At 31.6% G+C, this 27,713-nt stretch overlaps 1 protein-coding gene across 1 annotated transcript; it reads right to left on the bottom strand.

Annotated features, from left to right (window-relative positions):
• Window positions 1–853: 853 nt before the first annotated feature.
• On the bottom strand, window positions 854–2,782 carry LOC110115697 (zinc finger MYM-type protein 1-like). Its single transcript, XM_020849008.1, has 6 exons — window positions 2,275–2,782; window positions 2,086–2,181; window positions 1,621–1,980; window positions 1,352–1,551; window positions 985–1,269; window positions 854–877 (listed from the first exon to the last, which is right to left on the bottom strand). The coding sequence occupies exons 1-6, from the start codon at window positions 2,780–2,782 to the stop codon at window positions 854–856; spliced, it is 1,473 nt and encodes a 490-aa protein (XP_020704667.1).
• Between the last annotated feature and the right edge of the window lie 24,931 nt (window positions 2,783–27,713).

The following is a 27,713-nucleotide window of genomic DNA, read 5'->3' as shown; positions in this document are numbered from 1 at the left end:
TTTTGTAAAAAATACTTGCGTTATTAATAGGAATAAAAATTTATGTTATTGTTTGTGGAGCATGGATACCATTTTTTTCTTGAAGACCCCAATTTGTATTATGTGAAACTTGCCACACTGGACATTACATTTTTTTAATTCATTTATTCTATGGTGTGTTTACTTTTTGTGTTACATGTGCTATTTTCCAAGAATTATGCCTAGGAAGTTAGCGATAAAAATTATTCTACTCATTATTGAGTAATACAAATTAAGATTAAATAATATAGCAAGATAATTAGCCTGAAAAGTAAGCAAGGATTCGCCTGGGGTCTCATAATTTCATGGGGGTATATTTCGTAGACTCCCAAGCATGATGTTATCTACACAAGTTCACCTATCGATCAAGTAATAAAGTAGAAAAAGGATTGTCGATCTCATGAGAAAATTTGCATCCTATGCCCCAAATACACTATACTTTAAGTAACAAAGCTAATCCTACTGAATAAAGATGAAAGTTGGTGTTCTATAAACTACTATAGTTGTGAAAGAGATAATATGATCAATATTAAATATCTTATTAATTTATGATCATGAATGCTATCAGTGGCGGAGCCAGAAAGTTCATCAGGGGGGGGCCTAAACTATGTTATTAAAATTTTCCCTCAACTTTTTTATATCCAGGCTTGGGACCGGCATAGGCAGTTTTAAAATTTTTTTATTAATAATTATCCAAAAACATATAATATTAAATATAAGAGAGTAAACAACTTACAATTTATAACGTCGACTCTTCATATTCTGAAAGAGTTGAATGATTACTTCATTATCAATAGAATCCAAAATTTCTTTTTCAACATAAGCAATTAATAAATCATTCATCCATTGATCGCCAATCCTATTTCGCAGCCAATTTTTTATAATATTCATGGCAGAAAATGCTCTTTCAACGCCTGCTGTAGCAACGGGTAATACTAATGCAAATTCCAGTAGTTTAAAAACTACATGATATACTATATCCTTCCTGCATTGGATCATTTTTTCAGCAAGACTTCCAATATCTTTTAATGAGGTGAACTGATCATCAGATCGCATATCCATGATGTAAGTATCCAATTGATTTTCAATAACTGCCTGATCAAGAAGACTAAAATCAGCTGGATAAAATTGTGTCATTCGAATCAACTTGTCTTTGTTGAATGCATGAAATCTGTTATTAGGATTCAAACATGCCATGCACAAAAGCAGGTCGGTATTTACTTCTGTAAACCGATTGTTCAACTTCTGAAGCTGCATATCAAGCACCGTGTAAAAAATTTCAACCTGGAAATGATATAAATTTGTTATATCTTGAGCTCCGACCACGAGCAACCCATTTGTCATCCATATGTGGAACATTGATATGTTGTTGCTCACAAAATGCGATTACATTACTAATGAAGTCAGTCCACTTGTTATCTCTCATATCCTGGAGTCGTCTTTTACATATACGCACCAAAGACATAGCATTAACAATATCTTGTTCTCCTCTCTGTAAAGCTTTTGATAGTTCATTAGTAATACCAAGAACATCTTTCATGAGATGCAGGCAAAAGATAAACTCAAAGGTCTATAACGATTCTAATAAAGCATATGCCTCACCTTTTTGTTCTGAGCTCAAGCCTTCTTCCAAAATGATTTCTAGAACATCAATAACTATAGAGAACATTGTAATCAATCTTAAAATTGATTCATAGTGTGATCCCCATCGCGTATCACCAGCACGCCTGAGTGTTATTTCTTGATTTAAGCCTTGCCCAGATAAAAGATTTCCACTTTTTAACTCCTTTAATGTTTTCTCATGTTGTATTTCTCGAACTTGGTCGTGCCGCTTACAAGAATAAGCAACCAGATTCATTACACTTGAAATGATAGTAAACATCAAAGCAATGTGAACATGATTTTTTGCCACTGCCACCAATGCTAATTGAAGCTGATGTGAGAAGCAATGAATGTAATGTGCTGATTGATTTTCATTCAGAAATAGAGCTTTCAGACCATTAAACTCCCCTCTCATATTACTAGCACCATCATAGCCTTAACCACGTATTCTACATATGTTCAAACCATATGTTGATAGGAGTTGTTCAGTGGCAACTTTAAGACTATTTGCAGTAGTATCTGATACATGATAAATTCCCAAGAAACGTTCTACTATCAATCCTGTTTTATTAACAAAACGGACTACAATTTCCATTTGCTCCTTAGCATATGTGTCACGTGATTCATCAACTCAAACTGAGTAAAATTTATCACCAATCTCCTCAGATATGAAATTTGTAGTAGCAATAGCGAATGCTCTGGTAATATCTTTTTGAATATCAGGTGCAATTAACTTTAAATTGTCAGGAGCATTCTTTAAAACCACATCGTCTATATCTTTGTTATGTTCAGCCAAAAATTGTACCAGTTCAAGAAAATTACCTTGATTTTTAGATGTAGAAGACTCATCATGGCCTTGAAAAGCTAGCCCTTGCTTCAAAAGAAATCTTATGCAATCAACAGAGGTAGTGAGGCGAATATGATATGCAGATGTAGCTTGATATGTTTGCTTTTGGAACACAAACCCAATATGTTGACTCTGATTCAGTAGGTCTTCAGCACTATGTCTAGCATTATTATGCGCACTGTTCTGACCTCCTACATGAAGATCAAATTTATTTGTTTTTTTCCAATTCGAAAATCCATTTTTATTAAAGGCTTCTTCCTCTTCATTGCCTCTACCTGGTTTTCTGAACAGATAACTGCCCCCCCCCCCCTCCATCCGCCTTTGAATGCTATACTATTTTTCTTAATATACTCTTCTAAGATTTGTTACAAATTAAAGCATATACACCTAGATCACTATCAAGCTTGCAATATGTAAAGTAAGGCATTCACATTACTATAGTGATTTTATCTCTATAAACCATAGGAACCTATTCAACTTATGTTTAATTATGATAGTTTTATTTTTTAATCCACATAATTCTTCCATCATTCCTCCATCAAGGTAATAACCCACACTAGGTTTTAAATTCAAACATAGCCATTTAATGATTTAAATGAAGATGAGGATGAATTAAGCACAAAAGTAAAATATTTTATGTACTTAAGTTTACATAATGAGAAACATGCTTCATTCACATTATTAACCCAAAACAAAGGTATTAGGCATCCATAGAAATCATTTTACACAAAATAAATTTCATTATAGCAATCATAACAAGATATTAGAGTTAAAGTAGAGAGAATATAATCAATAATAAAGTTTATAATCACTTCCCATAGTATAAGCTTTCTGGATTGATATCCTTTAAGTTCATTCACTCCGCACTCTAAATCCTCACTCGCTTATTATTTTATTCAATAAGCAAATAACCAGCCCTAAATACTTCAAAAAGAAAATTATTTATACAGAGTATAGAACTAACTCAGGTGTCGTGGAACACAAATTGTTGGTACCATGACATTATAATAATGAACTAGCACTTTGGTACTCTAATCTTTTCTCTACCATGTCATTATGCTGAATCATTATAATTCATCACAGTGAACATATCTAACTCCTTTGCTACAATGTTGCAAGAAATTTAGCACCACGACACTACCATAGCACTATAGAATGGAACAAGGATGGGAATTTCTTAGCTTAGGTAGGAAAATTAGCACTGCGACGCTCTTATATTTACATAAGAGCATTAAATTATTTACAAAATTACATAAGATTGATCAAAATTATATTTTTGAAAGTGGAACTATAGGTATGTTGACACTGGAGTGCTGGAAGATTTGACTCTGCAAGAATAAATAAATTATAAAATTCCTAAATTCAGTTTGTCGTGGTGTTCTAGAGTGGCACATGGGTAATGTTGGTTTGGGTGTCGCGGTGCTAGCACAAACTTTAATATTTAGAACTTTTTTTTTGATATTTTCCAACACAACCTTAATTAAAATAAGCATTTGTATTAGAATTTATTTTTGAAATATTAAACTAATTTTCACTTAACATAAAGCATGCATTTTTAATTATTCTTCTCATTTTTAGATAGCTTCTCATCAGTGGGTAGAAGTAGATCACTTTACCAATTAGGGTGCAATTCTATCCAAGAACAATTCTTCTCTTTTAAAATGAAACATATTTAAAAACTAATTTTAAAACTATACATTTAAATTAGTTCATTGAGCCAATTAGTATGCATTGTATTAGAAATAAATTAAAAAAATAATAAATTATAATCACATTTATCTTTGGAAATATAACCAACTATTCATAATTTTAGGCTTTTTAGGATTTTTTAGATCTAGTCCCCATACTCTTAAATCGAAATAATAAAAACTCACATATCTTGTATTTCATTAGAATGTGTTCATGGTTTTAAAGAGATTAGGTGGTGTTTTAGTTGAGATTCACACCAAGGTGGAAGTATAAGTTCAGGATTATCTCACATTCCAAAACTTTCCTCAAGAGTTAAATATATAAATATCATTTCCTTAGTTTGTAAATTATTATATTATGTTTAAATCACTACTCTATAGAAATTCACTTTAGGTCTAGGTTTTGAGTTAATTCATAATTATAAGTACTCACCCTCAGAGAATATAATCTCATATTTCTAATAAAATTCTGACTTAAACAAAAAATTTCAATCTTAAATTATAAAGCCTAACTTTGGATAGATTAGGATTATCTTAAATTATTGTCCTCAATTTATTTGGTCTACCTTACTGAGATTCCTATTAAGAAACATACCGAAAGTTTACTATAGGTTGTGAGTATCAAGTTTCCCATGTAGCTCCTAAGTCCTTAGTATTCACAAAGATCACTTCTCTTAGTCATTTTAAGATTGGTTCCTCATATGTTATTTCATCTTCTACCATAACTAAAATATAAAGAAGGAAAATGAAATGCCATATGTGGAGATAAATAGAATAAAGGAGGAATTTCTTTGATGATCTAGTTATGTTAGCCACTAGCAAGAGGGGTGAATATGGTGTCCCTCTAACCTCTCCACATCTTAGTGGTTGATTGTTTCTTCTCGTCTCAGCTACTTATGTGAAGGAAGATGTGAGGTTTATTGCCCATTTAACTCTAAATTTTTATCAACCCATAATTGATTCTATTTAGGTTAAGGAAAGAAATTTTAGTAGTATATTAAAGAGTGTAGTTTAAAGATGTTTAGATACTCATATATATATATATATATATATATATATATATTAAAGTAGAATTTTTGATGAATATTAAGGAATTGATTGGTGAAAATTGGAGGATAATATCATAAAGAAGAATATTATTGGAACTCAGGTAGCAAGTTAACCTTAGATTAAGGAAGGAAAAAATCACTTGTGCAAGTTACTATCTCTATACTCACTAACGAATATCATAAGGAATCTCAAAAATCTCCCAGAAGATAGATAATATTCTTTTGATTGGTGAACAACATCAAGAGCATCTAAAGATGCTAAGGATTTAAGACACTTTCCTTATCATACCAATCATTATTTGTCACCTACTTCATTTACACCATCTAAGGAGCATAAGAAACATCATTATTCTCATACTGACTATTCACTATGGCTCGATAGGCACTGCTTTAGTGGTCCTTCATCTTTGTATCTTGATATAAAGGGGTTGGGTTCATCAACTCAACCTTCATTAACATCTGAAGAGAAAATGACTTGGTGATCCAAGGTAGAATGCATTCCTATTACAGTAACTTCATCTAAGAAATCTATAGATGAAAAAACTCAGAAAAGGAAAAGAGCTTAAATTTAAATATCTGTATGTAGTAGTTTATAGGTGATAAACTTTCTATATGCATTATGTATATGAAAATTCCATAGAAAATATGTTAATTGAACTAAAAGATATCATTGAAAATATAGAAGATGAAGAAGCTTTAGATTTTGATCCTGATCAAAATGATCTCTTGGAGGATATGATATCAGATGCTCTTTCTCTCAAGGAAGTCATCACAAAAGGAATATTTTTTAACAATGATGTAGAGTGTAGTAGTTGGGAAGGAGCTCGTACGAAATAAAACTTAGTGGCTATTATAATAATTGAGTCAAAAGGATGATCAAGTTCTAAGGTTAAAAAACAATTTAAAAGAGATGATAGCTACCATGGCTATTTTACATCCAAAAGGATACACATTAACAAGAGCACATGTTGATTCTCATTAATTTGAGTCTTGTTAAGTAGTTATTAAGAATTATGATGTTTTATTTAATGAAAAATAGGAACAAGAATCAAAAGTGAAGTCCATACAATCTAAAAATATTAAGTTTCTTCTAGAGAAAAAAGTGAAGGAAGTAGTAGCTCAATCCCAATATACATATTAATAGGGGTTTTACTTTTTATGAAGATAAGCTTGCTTTCTACTATGAATGTATTTGTTATATGCTCCTAACTACACAAGTGTGAGTGTTAATCAAGTAATAAAGTGTATGAGATGAGTATCAATACCATGAGAAATTAAGTGTGTTATAAACAATATTATTTACTCGTGCTAGATAATTTATCTTGCACAATGAATTAAAAGCTGAGGTTATATCACTATTAAAAAAAGTCATAAATAGTAGTGTTAACTAGAGTTAAAGATGAGCTTTTCTCATGGGATATTGCTTTTCTCATGGGATATATCTTTTCTCATGGGAAGTTCATGAATTGTAATCTAGAATTTCTAGAGAGAGAGAGACTAAAAAATTTCTAGAGTGATAAAGTTAAGAATTTTTAAATTTTATGTACTCCACTATTTTGGCTGGGTACTCGGGCATGACTGTTACATTGGCGGACACCATTGCTGGTCACTGGAATTCTACGGGAGAATCATTGAACTACTCAAGGCTTCATGATGGTCTTAAATCTATCCAGTCTGGTACATCTCTGTTTTGTTCAAATGGTCTAAAAGTGATTAGGGAGCCATCATCTCCTTGTCTGAATGTCATTTTAGTTATAGCTAGAAAAGGAAAAAGTACTGTAGTGGATAGTGATGTGGTTTTCAAAACTCCTCATTCATAAGTTAAATCTTTAGAAGAGAGACCAAATGACATGGAAGCCTCATCATCCTCTGGCATGAATATTCTGGTGAATAGATTTGGTGGTCTGAATACTAGAACTGATTATTCTATGAAGAAAGCTTTGCCATTGAAGACTGGTTTAGCACCAGTTGTTTGTCAAATTGATTCTGAAGATAATGTAATTCTGGTTCCAGTTGATAAAGATATGGGTGAAGTTAATAGAAGAAATGGAATGGGAGATACTTCTGTTAAGACTTCAATGAACTCCTGGGTGAAGAAATAGAATATCAAATTTAATTTTTCTGGGGATAATTTGTTCGTTACAACAGATGGAAAAGGAGTGAAACTTTATGAACCAAGTGTGCTTTCTAATTAAGAAAAACTTTATAAACTTTATGAAACTTTAAGGAATTTGCTTCTTTTGAAATGGTTGATCACTGACCCCAAGTGGTTATTGGGCAGCTAATCACTAATCCTTTGGGTAAGTGGAACATTGCAATGGTGTATGGTGGGAAAGATGATCATACCCATAGATCTCTTTGGAGAAAACTTGAAAATTATTTAAGTGGAGATGATACTTGTATCATAGGAGGGGATTTCAATTGTATCCTTTCTAAGGAGGATAAAAGGGGTGGTAAGAGATTCTATCTCTCTAAGGGCTCCAAAGATATGAAGAACTTCATGATGAATAATGATTTTCATGATATAGGATTCATGGGTCCTAGCTACACATGGTGTAATAACAAGGAAGGGAATTCTAGATTTTGGGAGAGACTTTATAGGTGTCTCTTGAATTCTAAGGCTATTCACAAAGTTCCTATGGTCAAGGTGCGTCATTTGCCTAGAGTAGCCTCGGATCATGCTCCTATCTCTATCAATATTGTAGAAAATCATAATCAGAAGTCGGGTTTCATTAGATTTGAAGATACTTGGAAGACTTACCCTGCAACTTGGAATATTGTTCTCAAGGCTTGGAAGAAAATGGACTACGGTTCTAATGCTAAAATTCGTGAAAGGAAGCTGAGGAGAGCTGTTAAAGCTTTGTACTACTGGAATAGGAACAAATGTCGTGATCTGAATTTTTTAAGAGATGAACTAAAGAAGGAAATCTTAATGTTAAAAACTGAGGAAGCTAATGAAGGAGGTTTAACGGTGGACAAATTGAAACTGTTGAGGAACAAAGTGCATGAACTCAATGTTACTTTGAGTAGACTCTCAACTTGGTGGAACCAAAGGTCTAAAATTAGATGGCATCAGGATGGAGACATAAATTCTAACTTTTTTCATCAATATGATTCGGCTAAGAGGAATGGGAATATGATATGGCAAGTCAAAGATGAGAATGGGAATGTGGTGGATGATTTGGAGCAAGTTGAGGAAGTTTTCTACAGTTTTTTTCAACAAAAGTGGTCAGCCAAAACGTGTAAGCTGTCGGATTGGCCTCCTTGTCCAGAAATTCTACAGATTTCCAAAGAGGATTCTGATATGCTAAATCTGGATTTCACTAAAGAAGAACTTAGAAAAGTTATCTTCATGCAAGGTAACAATAAATCACCGGGTTTAGATGGTATTACTATGTCCTTTTTCAAGTTTTATTTGAAAATTGTAGAGGATGAAACATGGAAAGCTATTGATGATTTCTTTAAAACTGGTGTCATGTTTAACGAATGGAAGGTTACACTTCTTATTCTTATACCCAAGATTAAGAAGCCTATTTTACCATCTAACTATAGACCTATTAGCTTGTGCCAGTCTACTTATAAGTTGGTGGCTACTATGATTTTGAATAGAATGAAGAGCTTCATTGCAAATTGTATTACTGAAGAACAAGCTGCTTTTCTTCATGGTAGATCTATATCTGATCATTGTCTCTAAGCTCAAGAAGTTATCCATAAACTTAGAATGTCCAAAAGAAAGAAGGGGTTAATGGCGGTTAAGCTTGACATGGAGCAAGCATATGATAGTATGAATTGGGGAACTTTATCTAAAGTGTTAAACATGTTTGGATTTCCAAGGAAAATGAATTTGCTCATTATGGAATGTGTGAGGAATGTAAGATTCTCCTTTATTATTAATGGAAAAACCTCCAATGGATTTGTGCTGAGAATGGCTTTAGACAAGTTTGTCCTTTGTCTCCTTATTTGTACATTTTGTGCTCTCAACTTTTTTCCTTAGCAATGGAGCAACAAGGTCAAGGTTTGGGGATTCAAATCTCACATAGAGCTAACAAGGTTAGTCAATTATTGTTTGTTGACGATGTTTTGATCTTCTCTCATGCTTCCAAAGGTCTTCCTATTAAGATGAATAATATTATTATGGACTTCTGTTCGTGGACTGGTTTAAGGGTTAACAATGCAAAATCTCAGATTTTATTCAGTAAAGGTATGAATAGAATGGAAATGGTACAGGTGAAGTAAATTCTGAAGTTTAAAATAGTTGAAGAGTTTCATTACCTTGGAATAAAATTGATGTTGAGAAGACCGGTTAAAAATGATTTCAAATTCATTCTAGATTCTATTATGCTTAAGTTGAACACTTGGGGAAGTAAGTGCCTTTCATTAGATGGTAAAATGACCCTTGCTAAGACTACTCTTTTAAATCTTCCTAATTTTTTCTCGGCACACTCTTTGGTTCCCAAAAAAGTTCTCCATGAGGTTGATAGATGCTGTAGAAACTTCATATGGCATAAGAGGGATGGTAAAAAGGGAATGCACTATATTGCTTGGAAAATATTATGCAAGCCTAAATCTCAAGGAGGATTAAATTTTCACTCAGCAGTAAGTAGAGTTTGCCCTCTCAAGGAAAGACTTACTTGGAGACTGTTGAAGAATCAAAATTCTTTATTGTTTCAAAATTTAAATGCCAAATATGGAGATAGCTGGTGGTGTGGAGGCTGTAATCATGGTAAGTCCAATTCCTGGAAGATCCTGAATGAAAGAGTAGTACACTTAAAGCCTATTTTAAGGTGGAGAGTGGTTGATGGGGCTAAAATTAATGTGCTCAAAGATATTTGGCTGCTTGATAAAAGCTTATGTGAATGGCCTATTACAGCGAATTGTAATGATATGGATGGGCTTAATCTCTGTCATTTCATTACAGATCTTGGTAGTTGGAATATTGAAGAACTGAGGAGGTTTTTTACTGAAGAAATTATCAATATTATAAGGCAGTTACCTATCAACAAGGAGGCGAATGAAGACTTCCTAGAGGAGATCAGCTTTCCCACTAGGAAATCAATTACATCCCGTGCTGTTTATGCATCCAGTAAAGAGATTATGTTGAAGAAGATATGAGTTTTTATACTTGGTTGAGGAAGTTGAAACTTTCTATTCGGATTGAGCTATTCTGGTGGAGGATTAGTAGAAATGCCATTCCTACTAATGAGTTTTTGAAGCATAAAAAACTCATTGATGTAGATTGCTGTGTTAGAGGGTGTTCTGAATGTCAAAGCCTGGAACATATAATTGTCAAATGTAATGAATTGAAGAAAATTCTCAGAAAATTACAGAGTTGGGGATTCTATGTTCCGATTTTTGGATCCATGGATGAATGCTTAATTGAATTTAAAAACCTCTCTACTATTGCACCTAACAGCGCAAAAATTTACTGCAACACGGTATATCAAAATTGGAAAAACAGGAATGCAGTAAAGCATGTAAAATCTGCTATCTCAGTGCCTGTTTCAACGACTAATGTACTTTATGATGTAATTAATAATGCCAATCCTGTCATTGATAGCTGGGGTACTAATCTCCCTCAGGAGTTTCAAAATTCTTGGCACCCTCCACCGCAAGACTGGATTAAAATCAATGTGGATGCATCGCTTATGTCTTCTTATACGGCTGGAATAGGGGGTTGTTTCAGAGATTATAAAGGAAGGCTATTGATAGCTTTTGGTGAAAAACAAACACATCGGGATATTGCACATCTGGAAATGGAAGCTATTATGATTCTTAGAAGATTCATTCAACCATGGATGCTTGAGTATAAAGGAGTAATAATTGAAGGAGAAAATATCAATGTTATCAAATTCATCAAAAATTCTTTGAACAAGAACAAATGGCAAAAGGCTGATCGGGTTGAGAAGGATTTATGTTCTTGACTGACTTCAATAAGGTTATTCTTCATCATGTTCATAGAGATTGTAATAAGGTAGCCGATTATTGTGCTACTTTAGCTTTAGATACTAACTTTTTCTTTGATAGTTCTTCATTTGCTAGCATTCCTCCTTCTCTTTGTTTTCTTTTGAAGAAGGAATGTGAGCCTTTGCTTTAGTTGTATCTTGTTTTTTTTCTTCCTTAATTGCAAAATGAATTTCTCAAAAAAAAAAAAAAAAAAAAAAAAAGGCTCTCTATTGTTGTTAATGTTTTTGGAAGAGATATTCCTGTTCATGTGGTTGCAATGGATCTTCGTCGCCAATGGACACAATTTGGTAAATTCCACATTACTACTCTTGGATTAGGGTGGGTGTTATGCTCATTCTTCTCGACTGAAGCTATGGACATGCTTTATATGGTGGCCCATGGTATGTGAATTGACAAATTGTGGGAATTGATAATTGGAATCCTAACTTCTCTCCTTCTTCCTTCTAAAGTTTATCATCCCTATTTGGATTAGAATGCCTCACCTTCCATTAATTTGTTTGGATTAATGATACAAGGATTGCTTCTTTAATTAGAACTCCTCTTTTCATTAATGGGAATATGTTTCATTGGGGGAAAAGAGACTTTGCAAGGGCTTGTGTTTGGGTTTCCTTAGACAGCCAACTGCCTAATGGTGTTTTTGTTGAAAGCTCCTTGGGAAGATTCTTTCAAAAAATCCAATATGAGAAGATCTCAAATTTGTGTTTTAAATGTGGTAAAATTGGTCATCTTGCTAATGAATGTTTGTTGGAGAGCAGTTCTTTGGTGAGCCATGAAGGGAAAATTTCTAAGATTGTTGAGAAGCCTTCAAGTGTTACTAATGAAGTGGTGAAAGAAGATGATTATGGACCTTGGGTCCATGTGAAGTACAACAAGAGAAAGAAGGTGGCAGTCTCTTTGAATAAGTGGAGTATGGATAAAGTTCAGAATTTTACTAGAAAGAAAACAGTGGGAATCTTTTTTCCGGTTAAACAAGTTTGGCCTTTTGTGGATTTGGAATCTTCTAAAGACCCTTCAATTAAAATCAATCAATTTCATTAAGAATTAGAAGAAGATGAAGTGGAAAATGTTTCTAAATGCACTAATGTGGTAAACTGTAATGTGGGAATGGAAGTAACATTGAATACAATGGATGGCATTTTAACGACTGGGTTAGATCCAATTCAATCTTCTATTAATAAATTTTATGTGCTGAATGAATTATGTGAAGATATGAGCTTAGATAATGATTGTAAAGATGGAGCTATTATCATAAATTAAAAAATTTAAGTTAAAACTTCGGTGTAATTTTTGATCGATATTGAAAATTCTTCAGTTGGGAGAAAAAATAATCTTCAAATTGAAGAAATTGTAATTATTGGAGGAGATTCTGATACTTTTGGTGGAGAGCTCATTCCTTCCTCCAATTTGATGACTGTTCCAAGATGCTGAGATGGAGTGGTGCTAAATCAAAAATCTGAAGAAAAGGTACAAACTGAGGAACAGAGCATGAAAGCTTTGGATGGATCCTTAATCAGGAGCAAGGTCAAACTTTTGAACTAAGTTAAATCTCTTGGTCCTATAAGTATACATTCTCATTTGAGGAATAATGAAGTGTTGGATAAACATAGGAATGGGGGTCCTTCCCCCTTGGTTCCCCAATGAAGTCTATGGTTTTTTGAAATTGTAGAGGGGCAAAAAAAAAAAAAAGAAAAAAAAGAAGCCTCTCTTTATTTGAAGGAAGTGTTGAAAGATCATGAAGTCCTTTTTTTGGGCTAGTGGAAACTAAGATCTCTTTGTTGGATAGGTTGGAGGTTAATAGGTTTTTGGGTGTGGAATGGGATTTTTATTATGTACCTTCAATGGGTCTTTCAGGTCGAATTATTGTGTTATGGGGGGCTAATCTGGCTTCATTTGTGGTGAAAGTTTCTTCTTCACAATTGGTTATGGGAGAATTGGATATTTTTTGTAAATGTACTTGGATGGTGTCTACGGTATATGCTATCAAGGAAATTCATAAAAGAAGGGAGTTATGGAGCTTGTTGGAAGGGTCTTCTTCTAAAAGTTTTCCTTCTATCATTGGTGGAGATTTCAATTATGTTTTATCTCAAGAAGATAAATGGGGAGCGAAAAAGTTTGTTCTTTCCCAAGGTCATAAGGAAATGAAGGAGTTTATGAACAATAATGACTTTCACGATGTGAATTTCTTAGGTCCTAAATTTACTTGGTGTAATAACAAATGTGGAAGTGCATGTATATTAGAAAGACTTGATAGGTGTCTACTTAAATCTAAAGCCTTGAGCCTAGTTCATATTGCAACTTTTAGACACTTAACAAGGGTTATGTCCGATCACCGTCTTATTGCTTTGGAAAAATTTAAACCAAAGGTTCAACATAAAAGAAGACTTATGTATGAGGATATTTGGTCTTCCAACCATGCTTCTTATGGAGTGGTTTCTAAATATTGGAATAAGTCGGCACATGGTAATCCTTTCCATATTTTGAAACACAAATTTATTAAAACACTAAGAGACATCTCGCATTGGAGCAGAGCTAAACTTCATAATCTAGCAGATTTGAAAGAGTCGTTGAAAAAGGAAATTGCCTTAATGCAAATAGATGAAGCTGAAGGAAAACTTTCGGAGGATAATCTTTGGGTGATGAGGATGAAAATTCATGAATTAAAAACTACTCTTGCTTGGCTAAATTCTTGGTGGAAGCAAAGGGCCCAAGCCAAATGGGTGGGGGGAGGAGATGCTAACTAAAAATTCTTCCATTCATTTGCTAATGCTAGAAGAAATGCCAACTGGATAAAATACGTCAAGGATAGCAACGGTTTGCTGGTTCAAGATCCAAATCAAATAGAGGAAATCTTCTTTGAATTTATTAATGTTATATGGAAAGCAAAAACATGTTTGCTGAAAGGGTGGCTGAATCCAGTTCAAACTCTTGATGAGGATGATTAGTTGTGGTTAAATAAAGACTTCACTAAGTAGAGCTCAATTTGGTGATTGATCATCTTGGAAACAATATTTCTCTGATTATAGATGGTATTTCTTTGTCTTTTATAAAAAATTATTGGAAAATTATTTTGTGAGGATGTTTGGAAGGAAATATATCAATTTTTTTTACTCATGGCAAGATGTCTTCTTCTTGGAAAGAAACATTCATTGTGTTAATTCCTAAAGTTAGTAATCCATTGGATCCTACCAACTTTGGTCCAATAAGCCTATGCATATAAATCTATAAATTGGTGGCTAAAATGTTGCTGAATAGACTAGAGAAGGTTATCCATAAGATGGTTTCTGAGGAGCAAGGGGCCTTCATCACATGCCAATCCTTATCTAATCACGTACTATTAGCTCAGGAGGTTTTCAACAAATTTAGATTCTCAAAAGCAAAGAAAGGATTGGTGGCATTCAAGATTTATATTGAGCATGCCTATGATAGTATGGGGTGGTCATCTCTTAGGCAAGATCTGAGGTACTTCAATTTTCCTCCTAAGTTTTCAGAATTAATTTTGGAATGTGTATAGAATCCCAAATATTCGGTTTTAGTTAATGGGAACAATTCTAATTGGATTGAAGCTAAGTGTGGTTTTTGACAAGTTTGTCCCTTGTCTCCTTATCTTTTTTATTATTTGTTCGCAACTATTATCCATTGCTTTCAAAGTAAAAGGAAGTAATCTTAGCATCAAGGTTACACCATCTGCTCCTAGGACATCACATCTTTTAATGCAAATGATATCCTAAATTTTTGTGAAGCTAAGTTTAATTTTGTAAGGAAAATTAAATCCATGCTCCATAACTATTGCAATTGGAAGGGACAAGCTATCAACTTGCAAAAATCTATTGTTATTTTTGGAAAAAATCTCAAAATTAAGAAGAAGAAGTCAATTTCCTAGATTTTGAATTTTAAAGCTGTTAAAGAGATGAAGTACTTAGGAGTCAAATGTCTTTGAGAAGGCTTGTTACTGCAGATTTTTAAAGCTTGCAAGAGAAGGTGTTATCAAAGCTTAATGTTTGGAATAACGAGTTCATATCATTGGAAGGTCGTATGGTGCTTGTAAAATCGGTATTGCTATCTATTCCTATTTTTTTAGCTTCCCAATAACTTGTTACCTTGGGAGTTCTTTATGAAAATGATAAAGCTTGTAGAAGTTTTATTTGGTATAAGAAGGATGGTAAATATGGGATTCACTATGTGACATGGAATGTACTATGCAAACTAAGGATCTATGGTGGTCGAGGACTTCATTCTTCAATCTTCAAGGTAGGACCTATTTGAGCCAAAATAGCATGGAGTTTTTTTGATAAGCTGGGATCTCTTCTTAATTAGAGTTTGAAGGCTAGATATAGAGAGGATCTTTAGGAGGGGCAGATTAAAAAGGTATTTCAAGTACATGGAGGATTATTCTAGATGGAGCAAACTCTTTGCATCACATTGTTAGATGGGAAATTGGTAATGGAAATTCTGTCAAAACTCTTATTGACGTGTGGATTTTGGATAGGAATTTGATTATGTGGCCAACCTTTGTGGCTGATTTGGAAGAGATTGGTAATAAAGTTTAGTGCTTCAACACAAATGGAAAGTGGGACATCTCCAAATTAAGTGTATGTTTTGGTAAGCAGTTAGTTGACCTGAATTTTCAAATTCCTATAAAACCTTCTTTGAATCAAGATCAATTGGAGTTAAAAGCTAAAATGGTCAAAATAACTATTTATGGAATTATTTTAGATAATATGGCTGAGGTATTGGGTGAAGACGTCCATTGGAAATGGATTCAAAAATTAAAACTTCAAGCTCAAGTGGATCTATTTTGGTGGCGGCTGTTCTCAAATGCCTTACCTACAATTGCTTTTTTAAATTATAAAAGGATTTCCAGCCTGTCAAACTGTCCAAGAGGATGCGGGGTGATTGAAGATGAAAGCCATGTTGCAGTTGATTATTCTATTCTAATTCTTGTAATTAAGCATCTCAATAAATGAGGCTTTCAAGTTCCTACTTTTTCTTCAAGTCTTGAAACTATTAATAAGTTAAAAGAATTAGCATACAATAATCCTTTTTTGGGAAATCTTGATTGCTCAGCTATTTTTCTTTCTTGAAAAGTAGAAACAAACTTGTAAATATAGTTAAAAAAGATGGAGTGACGATGATTACAACAAATGCTTTGTATCTTGCTTTGGTTTCGTCTTTCACTTATATTCATTTGGACAACTAGGATGCTAACCAACTCATTTAGCTGCCTTCTTATTCTTGGCATCCTCCTCCACCCGATTCGATAAAAGTTAACAGTGATGCTTCCCTCTTAAAGTCCAATAGTGCTGGTATTGGTGGGGTCTTTAGAGATCATAAAGGGAGGTTTTTAATGGCATTCGTTGTTAAGGGCACTCATTGGGATATAGCTCAAGTGGAACTTATGTCCATTCTTTCGATGGAAGAGTTTATTCAAAGTTGGATGCATGAAGTTAAAGGGATAATCATTGAAGGTGACAACTTGAATGTTATTAATTCTATTCAGAGATCCTTCAGATATGTGAAAGCTTCATTAAAAGAAAGAGTTAGATAGTCAACTTTCTTTTCTAAAGGATTTTGATCAAGTCATTTTTAGTTTTACCAATAAAAATTGTAATAAGTTAGCAGATCTTTGTGCTAACTTTTCTTTATTTAGTAATTTTCTTTGGAATGATTTTTCTAGTAGTGACATTCCTCCTTCATTCACAACATTGTTAAAGGAGGAATGTGTTGGATTGGATAAGATCTATTAGGTTGTAATTGCTTTTATTTTATCTAATGCTTACAACATTTTCTCCAAAAAAAAAAGAGAGTTAAAGATGTTTCGAACTAATTATTGTGAATTAGACTATGTTTTCCTAAGTAAACTCTTCTATAATAGTTGTGAATTAGAACATATGTACCCTTATATATCTATTGAGCATTTATGGTTGTAAAGAAAAGATTATGGCCTTCCTATAATAATTCATTCTCCATAGATCCTAGAATCCTATTCATCCTATACCCAGGCATAGAAGTATTCTATCTTAATCCTCCTAATTATTTTTACATTTCTACATCGAGGGAATGTTCCACACTAGATTTTAAATTTATACATGGCCATTTTATGAACTAATTTAAGTCGAGAGTATTTAAGAACAACCACTCACATTTATATGTATGTGTATACATGAGTAGGATGAAAGACCATTCACATTATCAGTCCAAAATAAAGAAGTTAGTTTTTCATTTAAATTAATTTAGAGAAAAATAGGTTTTATTACTTTTTTTTAAATATTAAAATAAATATGAAAAAAATATTATCGAGTTGTGAATCTTAGTTTGTTCCTACAGATCGACTCTTGTTAGGGTGATTACCTCCTTACACCTATACTCTCCGCACTCTCTTCACACTTAAGGAGCTTTGCTCATTACAAGAATGTCCATCCACTCCACTAAATGTAGCTTTAATATTCTTGGTCTCTCTCAAAAAAATAAATACAAAAATACTTTTTATATTTTTACATAAACTAACTTAGGCATCACGACAATTGATAGAGTAGTGGTGTGACATTATAATGATGAACTTGCACCTCGATCCTACTCTGTTGGCTCTTTATTGGCCTTGGGTTGAACAAATGTGATGGTTGGCTAACTTGATATGATTCTTCCTCCACTATGGAGTTATAAAAGATGAGAGCCACTGAGCATGAAAACATCTTACAATGCAGTTGTTCTCAAGATATTGGCTCTTCTATGTTGAATTATTTGCAAAATTGATAGAGAGTGAGGCTCAATGGCATTTTATTTGTGGGGTGGAGGTGCTTGTGGTGTAGCACAATGTCATTATCAGTTTTTTTTTTTGGGTGCTAAGTTAATAAAATTTTTTTGGATACTTGAGCACTGTGATGCCAATTCTGATGATATGGCATTAAAGGCACAACGATATTAATATTTGGGGCGGTGGTTCTAACTTTATATATATATATATATATATTTACTATTTTTTAGACATTCCTGCATAATACTATCTAAAACACATATTTTCCCTAGAATTTAAGATAATTAAAAAAATAATTTTTACTTAGCAATTTTCCCTAGCTTAATCTATTACGTCTTCTAAAGCATTGTGTTTGCACCTTTGATCAAATCTTAGAAGCAAATAAAAAGTTCAATAATTAAACTACACCTTTGATCAAATCTTAGATCCAAATAAAAAGTTAACTGATTAAACTAATTAAAATATAAGATTGTACATCACCATTTTAATGTTAATTGGAATGAATTAAGTAGCCAAATAAAACATGTTCATTAATATCCAAATTTAACTCATCTACTACATTTTTAAATGCAATATTGACCACTAATTTAGATTGGATTATTTATCATTTAAGAAATATTATTACTTTATTTTATTTTTAAATTCATTTATAAACCTCCATATCTACTAGCTAATAAAAAATTCTCCTTTTTAGATTTGGCATTAATTTTCTTAATAAATTCAACTTCAAAGATACCAAATTTGGATTTTAAAGTACTCATTATTCTTCTTTTCTTTTCCATCTTTCTGATCTTCTTAATTTTTCGCTTTTTTTTAAAAAAATTTTCATTATTACTTAAGTAATGGTTTTTGTTATCTGATTTCTTTATTACTCTAGGTAATCAAAAATTAAAATACTTAAATAGTTGGTATGAGTTTTTTATTTCCATTTTCAATTGATAATAAATTTTTTTAAATTAATCTAAGTATTACCTTTTTCTAAATTTAGTTATTCAATCATGTAACTAGTAGTAAGGTGGTTTGGTCTTATAGCATTTAAGCTCAGTATGCAGTATTAACATAAATGACTTTTTTTTGCTTCTTGTTTTGATTTGTAAAATAAGAAAGATTATTCTTCATTAATTCCATTAAGAACTAATAGTTATATATATATATAAATTTTAAGTAATTTTAATTGCATTTTTTTTCTATTCAAATGAGTATCAAAGTGCTTTTATAAGAGGAACATACAACAATTAAGATGTAAGAATTTTTAAGCTAATTAAAACTCTTAGGAAATAACTTCTAAACAAAAGTAGTAAGGTGTAGATGTAACAAAATAAATTTAACAAGAAACACACTAGAAAGGCTAATAAAATGAAAATCATCACATAAAGATTTTTGGTTGCATATGAACAAAGCTAAGTTTTTAGTCTTTAGAAATATGCCTAGATTTATCACTTTGGCTATTACATCGCTATTATATCTCATCTGATCCAAACATCAATCTTTCCTTTTTTTCTTAGGATTTTTTTTAAGTAATATTGGGTAATGTTCCATAGGATCTATTGCTAAAGTAAATTGCTAGCATCCTTAATTTATTCTCCAAATTTTGTATTGCAACAACTTGACTCTATAATTGGTTTGCCAACTGAATCACTAAATCATCTAAAGGTGTTTTCCTATCTTTAAATTAATTATTCTAATTAATGCCTTTGGGATAAGATGGTCAAGGGTTCACTATAGGCTGTTGAGGATTATTTGAGGTCCTACAAGGTTGAATTGGATTTCTATCCATTGACTTCCACCACTATTATTACTCCAACTAAAATTAGGGTTGTTCTTCCAACCTGGATTATATGTATAAAAATCCAATTGTTTAATCTTCCAATAACATTCATATTCTTTACCTCTTGAGTACTATACTCACTAATAAAATTTGATTCATTGTTGTCTAAATGCATAGGTGATCTCGAGAATGTATAAACTCTAGATTATTTAACTTCCTAGACATGGCTAGTTCTTGAGTAGACAAATTAAATAAATAATCTAACACATAGACATTAGCTACTTTCTTAGGATTCACCCACTAAGAAAGTAACTTGAAGTTATTTTTTGTCATTTCCTCTATCAAGGCATAAACCTCAGCAAATGTTTTTAACATCAAAGGTACTTTGGCTACCATATAGGTGTTACCTGTCAGATGTCAAGATTTTTGACAAACCAACTATCATGATGGTTAATATGTATTATCATTATAGTGCTACCAAACGTCTACTATTGTGGTTCTCTACCTAATACAATTATGAATTTTATAATATGTTATAATGCTCAAGTTCAATGCTATAGCTTGTGGTTAAATTTTATTATGGTGTCCCCACAGTGATTTTGCTTGGTATTTCCTTAAATAAATATTCATAGCATAACATTTAATTTCTCAAAAACATAATTGATACTCAACTATCAATTTGAAAAGAGAAACCACTTACTTTCATATTGAAACTCAGAAAAAAAAATAGTTAATTCATCTCAAAAGATAAAAGCAACATTCACCTATCATTTTGAATATGAATGTATAAATTAATGTATAAAACTATAGTCTGTGCCAGTAGGATTCTTCCCCTACCATAAAAAGAAACTAAGATAATATTTTTTTTACTAAGTTCTAGACTTGCTATTATGAAAAGCCCCTATAGTTACTTACATCCCTAGATAAGTCTTAAAAAAAATCTAGATTAATGTAAAGTCAAGACTTTTTGTGTTTATAAAGATTCAATTAAAAGTTTAGGTTTAAGAGAACTTTTAAAAATAGGTAAACTTTAAATTTTAGTTTAGGATTTAAGATTTTGATTTTAGAATGATTGGATAACCCTCCAAGGGATAGGAGAATTTGAGGAGTGTACACTATTTGGTCTTATGTCTACCAAGAGTGAATTTCCAGCTAACATCCTAAGTGCCATCCAATTATCCTATATATGATAGATAAGATGGACTTATTATTGGAATCAAGCAGACTTTGTTCAAAAATTTTTAATAAGGACTCTTTAATATGCAAATGCATCTAAGATATCATATGCAATAATGTATGAAAGTAATATATAAAAAAACTTTATTCTCTTATAATAAAAATAGATTACAACCCAGGGTCTACTCTAATGGTGGATAGGATCCACCACAATAAGCATGGATTTGTATCTCTATACAATGTAGATTTAAATATGATTCCATACTTTACTCTTTATCTTCAGGCTCCAGGATCTAGTTTAATATTTCAAAATATAATGATCTTCAAAGGGAGAATAATCAATTGCTTTTAGAATGTCTATACATATAAATAATCATCTTCAATGCTTTTACAACTCTTTACACTATACAACTCAATTTTGGTTTACAAGAATCTAGAACTTCACATTTATAAATTTACCCTTCATCATCACAAAGATACATTCTAACTTTTGTATGAATATATATAAAACATGTATAAGCTTATAAAAAATAAAATGACATAAGAGCAAAATGCGACCCCAAAGATCCTATGGTGCACCAAAAAAATATAAATATGGCATCATAAGTATAGAAAGTAAACACACCAATTATGAATACCCTCCAAGTAAGGTACTCAAAACAAGAAAAATTATACCACTGGCCTTGCCTAGAATAGAGTCAATAGCCTTATCAAAGAATCTAAAATATGTGTCATAACTTGTGTGGCTTGGATAAGTTCTACGTTATTTTTTATTTTAATGTTAACTAACATTTTATTTTTATTTTATTTTTGTAAAAAATAAATTTTAATTCAATTTAAATTTTAAATTTTAATAATTTTTTATATATTTTAAAGAATATATTCTAAGTGTTTAATTATTATATTTTGGTTTTAAAAAATACAGCACTCAACAATCTCTTAGTGATAAGGCTCATAGATCAGTCATAAGTGTAATTTTTGTACTATTTTAGTAATTACAATTCAATAAAAAATGTGTTATTTTATTTATGTTTTTATAAAATTTATACAAGAAAAAAGTATTAATAATATTGTAATGCCAACTTGTATAATACTGCAACCCCCTCTCGATTAATGCCTAAGTACTAATTCCAACATTGATGCACTGACCTTTTCTATTTAGTAGCACCATAATGTCATAAATAATAGTTCTATAGTGTATAATAGTGTTGTTGCGCCCAAAATTAGCACTGCAATCTTGGGTATCTCAGGAAGATCATATATGAGCATTAGTATCTCAAACATCATAAAAACAAAATTTTATGTGAAGCATTACAATAATCACTTTTCATAGCCCCATGGTAGATAATTTATAACTTATAAGATCCATATTGATTTATCAAAATGATGTGCTAATTATTTAGTAACCATACCACATCATTCAGCACTACAATTGAGCCAACATTACCGTATTGAGGTGCTAGTTCATTCTTCTCTGTCGCAGTTCCACCTTATTTAGTTTTGTGATGCTTGAGCTTTATCCTCTACTTGATATAAATAGTTTTCATTTATTTTATTGCATGATTTCATCCACTTGAGTGAAAATTTAATATTTTTTTGTGATTCTTGAGCCTGATCCTGTACTTATTATAAAAAGTTTCTTGTTCTTTCTTATAAGACTTCTGTCACTTAAGTGGAAATTTCTATTCTTTAGTGTGTGTCATTAGTGCTCCCATAGATTAATGTCTAAGGGAGTCTAGGGAAGTAAAAGATACTTTCTTCGGGAGATTTTAGCCTACGTTTGTATAAGAAACTATGTAAGTTATGGAAGAAGGATCATGGAGAAGTTCTTTTGATCCTTCCTAGTGATAGACTTCTTACTATCTCGTTTATACTTTATTCTTATATGGATTATTTTTTAAGCTTTCTTGGGAAAGAATAAAAGCAAGCTTGTGAGATACTATTGGAGTTAACTCCAGATCAGGATCATCTATACAATTAAATGAGACTAATTTAAATTCTATGGATGATAATAGTTTAATTGGGATTAAAAACATTAGTTTGATTGGTAGATAAATTAATCTCTATTCTAATACTTACAACCCAAGTTAAATGAGCCATCCTAATGTTATAATTCAAATAATTTTGGTGGTAATAATTAGGAGAATTCTAGATAACCCAATAAAAGTGATAATTGGAATAATCCTCAATAACCAATTATGAATTCTGGACCTCCTTACCCTCAAGTATGTAATCAAAATAATTAGTTTGGGAATATAAAGTTACATTTAGAAGAGGTAGTGATTCAATTGGGAGTTCCATTATCAAGTCAAGTTGCTTTAATAAAAAATTTGGAAATGTAATTGGGTCAGCTAGTAATCTCTTTTAATAATTGACCTCTTGCAACTTTATCTAGAAATACTAAGGTTAACCCTAAGGATATGGAGAAGTTGCTTATTTGAAACCACATGAGGAGTGGTAGTGATGTACCCTAGCCAAATTGATAAATCTAGGCAAGTCTGGCTAAAGAGTATATACTTAGAATTTATGGGAGGCAACCCACTTGTGTTTGAAGTTCCTTACTATTACTTAGTTATTATGTTAATGTTATTCTATCTTTTAATTTTCATTGTGACGTTTAGTATATTATTTTACTGATAGTTTAAAATATGTTATGTTATTTATATTTGATTAAATATTCTTATGTTTAAACTATTGTATATTATTCTCTTCCATTATTGCACTTGATTATATATTTAGCTAGAATATAAATTATAATTAAAAATTACATAAAATTTGGATAATAATAAAAATCTATATTATAGTTTGAATGAACATTATAACATAATTCATAATTTTAAAATTTAAAACTTAATTAATCTAGATCATTTAAGCTATTGACTTAATTTTGAATTTAAAAATGATATATTAACTCATTGGCAAATGAATTGAAAATGACTAATTTAGTTTAACGAATAGATGGGTGTAGAATAAATTTTGAAAATTCATAAGCAAACTTAAAAATGGAATCAGTGCCCTTATTGAAGTGATCAATAGGTGAATGTTATTATTTATTGAGGACAGAAAAGAGTCTAAGCTTAGGAGAATTTGATAAGTATAAATAATGTAACATTTTGTTATTTAAAATTCTATAAAAATATGTTATTTTAGTTGTGTTGGTACTATTATAATAGAAAAATAAAAAATTATAAGTGTTGGGCATCAACACAACACCATCAAGTATAACACCACATCACCATCTTGATCAAAGCCAGAGTGCCATTTTCAATATTATAGCTCCGAACATATCTATTTACAAGCATTATAATAACATAAATATTAACACCTCAATGTATCATAACACTGTTGCAACCAAAACTAGCACCACAACATTGGATTTCTTGGGAAATTCCATGCAGGATAGTTAGCATTTTAAAAGCCACAATGATTATTTTTTTTTCAAGCATTGGAGTTCTCATCTTTTATGGCACCACTATATAGAAGTTATAAATTCAATGAGCCGGAATGATTTATCATAAAGAAACACTAATTCCTGTAATAATTGTGCCACAACATACAACATCGTGGTGGTGCTAACATTATAGTAATGAGTGCTAGTTAATTTTTTTTTTGTGCGAAAATGCCACCTTGTTTAGTGCCATGGTACTTTAGCCTAGACCTTTACATATTACAAATAGTTTTTAGTTCTTTTGTTATAGTAGTTCAGTCACACAAGTGGAATTTTCTATTTTTTGTGTTTGTCTTTAGTATCCCCATAAAGTAAAGTCTATGGGAGGATAGGGAAATGCAATATACTATCTTTGAAAGATTCTAGGTTGTATTGGTATAAGAAACTCTATAATATGGAAGGCGTGTAGACTAAATCTTTAGATCTTTCATGGTGTTAAAAGTCTTACTACTTCTCTTACACTTTGTTCTTCTTTGGATTAAGTGAATATGAGTTTCCTTATTAATCATTCAATTTTTTATTGATTCTTTTATTTTGGGTTGATGTTATAAAGATCATATTATTACTGATGCATAATCCAATGCTTCCATGAAAATATTAATGTTCTTAACATGTCCAATTCTTCATTTAATCCATACAATTGCCTTATGTGTAGTTAAAATTTATTGCAAGTTATAATCTTGATAGAGGAATGCTAGAATAATTAGGAATATGAAAATGGAATATTGCATGCTTAGACATAGGATGATTGAATGTTCTAGGTTTTATGGGGATAGGAAAATTTTTGAAAGGTCAAAATCCTTTCTTTCACCCTATAAGCTCGATAGAGAATTAAAGATGCACATGATCTTACCCACATCTAAGCTTAAGTCAGATAAAATCATTTTTCATTTCAATAGGATAATATTATATAATTATATTAAGTAGTAGTAGTTCTATTGTAATTTATTAGAACACTTTCTCATGGGTTCTATTGTCAAGTTTATAAATTTATTACTTAATTAGGCACTTATTTTTGCATGTATCAGTGGGATTTTCTTAGTTTTATATCAAATAAATTCTAAGCATGTTTTAAAATCTACAAGTTTCATATAAGCTAATCATAAGCCAAAGAAAGCACTTCATGAGCCATCATGTTTTTTATGTTGTCATCCCACGCAATGACTCTCTACTCTGTTCTCTGGTGATTCTGAGGTGATTCTAGGTCTTCTCCTTCCTCGCTCTTCTGCTTCAATGTGGAGCATTTTTTGTGGCTATTTTTGTTGCTTCTCTTCATACTTTTTCTATTTTTCCTTTTCATCAGGTGTTATTATTTTTTCCTTTTGTTGTTTCGGTGGTTTTTGGGGTGATGCCGACTCCATCATCATCTAACCCTTGGCTTACTGCAAATGGGGAAGGAAAATTTTGCTCTTTCAAGAAGGTTCTTGATTGTGGTGTTTCTTTCACTAGATTTAAAATTGATTTTATTCACAATTCTTTTAACGGTTTATCAGCTTTGATCTTTAAAAATAACGTCATTTCTAACCTCGCTGCTCTTTTCACTTTTAATCTCATTGGTAAATTTGTCCTATGACAATCTAACTTGGACATTATTCGCATGTTTTTTATTAACCTTAAACTATATGTTACCTATTTGATCGGTCTGATGAATCAACATCATATTGGTGTTCAACTTTCTAATGACCTTGACTATAGCCATATTTTTTTGAGAAGTGCTTATTACATTGCCGGTTGTCAAATTTGTCTTCTTAAATAGACACCTAATTTTGATGTTTGGGAAGAATCATATATAGCCCTTGTTTGGATATCTTTTCCTAATCGTAGCCTGCATTTTTTCAATACCAAAATTCTTTTTGTGCTAGCTTCCATCTTTGGTAGACCTTTGCAAATGGACCAAGCGATTGCTTATGTTTCTAGACCATCTATTGCTCGGGTCTGGGTTGAAATGGATATTTTGAAGAAGTAACCTAAGGAAATTTGGATAGGCTTTGAGATCAATGGCATTAACAAAAAGTTGAATTTGAAAATTTTCATATATTTTGTGGTTTTTGTAAAATGCATGGTCATGGTAACTATGAATGTTTTAAATTACATCTTCATTTACGTAATCATAAGGAGGCAACTAAGGAAATTCAAGGGGAAATTATTGGAAATTCTAACCCTATGCAGGAATTTGTTGAGGTACATAACGAGCAAGGGCTAATAAGCTTTTATCTTGATATTCTAATTTTCAAATCTTTGTGGGTAGATTAATTTTTATCAAAAGTGTCCTTTGTTCTTTGCATGTTTATATTTTTCAAACAACGCTCCCTACTTAAGTGGTTTACATTAAAATTGATAGATTAATTATTAAATTTTTCTAAAATGGAGCTAGTAGCAACTCTAAAATTATCTGATCTTTTTGGGACAATTGTTATGATGTGTTGGAAAAAGAGGCCCTGGGTTGTCAGAGTATGAATGATTTGGCTTCTACTTTTTTATTCAAACTGTGGCACAACTTTCATTCTAGAGTGAGCCTATGAGCTAATTTTATGTTTGCTAAGTATTATGTGGGTAAACACCCTACTACTTGTTGCTTCAACCAAGGCAATTCTAAAGTGTGGCAGAGGCTCTACAAAGTGAAGTGGGCTGTTGAACCCTTCATCTCTTAGGGGCTTGGTAATGGTAATATTTTCTTTTGGCAAGACCATTGGTTGGGTGACTAGTCTATTGATTCTATTTTTAACTCCTCTTCTACTACAGCTATTAAGGTGAATTACTTCATTAATGATAATTTTTGTGACTATCAAAAACTTGTGAATGTTATCCCTGACTTTAATATTCAACAATTTTTGAACCTTTCCCTGAATATGGCCTCTCATTATTTAATTTTGTGCTATTTTTCCAAGGATGGTGGTCTTAGATTAAAGGATGCTTGGCATACTTTTAGATCTAAGAAGGATGTTGATAATATCTTTTCTATGATTTGTCATAAAGTTATTCCTTCCACTATGGCTATTTTTATCTGGAGGATTTTGCATAAGTTCATTCCTACAGATGATAACTTAATTAAAAGAGGTTTTATTTTGCCTTCTAAGTGTCAATGTTGCTATTATGTTGATAATTTGCATCATGTATTCATTTCTGATCCTTTTGCTTTTAAAACTTGGGTTAATTTGATAACTTTTTTCAATTAAATAGTTTTAATGCTAAATTGCCTCTTTATGCTATGCTTAGTTCTTGGTTTATTAAGATTAATGGGTGTATTAGAAATGTTATCCCTTCTCTCATTATGTGGTATTTATGATTAGATAGGAATAATTCCCCATTTTCATGGTGTTACTATGAACCATCATAGGATTATTCAGAATGTGAAAGATAAGGTTTTGGCTCTTTACTCTGTCAAACTTCTCTCAATTAAGA

Source organism: Dendrobium catenatum, unplaced genomic scaffold (assembly GCF_001605985.2).
Source record: "Dendrobium catenatum unplaced genomic scaffold, ASM160598v2 fragScaff_scaffold_1278, whole genome shotgun sequence".
In the NCBI taxonomy this organism is placed as follows: Eukaryota; Viridiplantae; Streptophyta; class Magnoliopsida; order Asparagales; family Orchidaceae; genus Dendrobium; species Dendrobium catenatum.
This window is presented reverse-complemented; position numbering and strand designations above follow the sequence as displayed.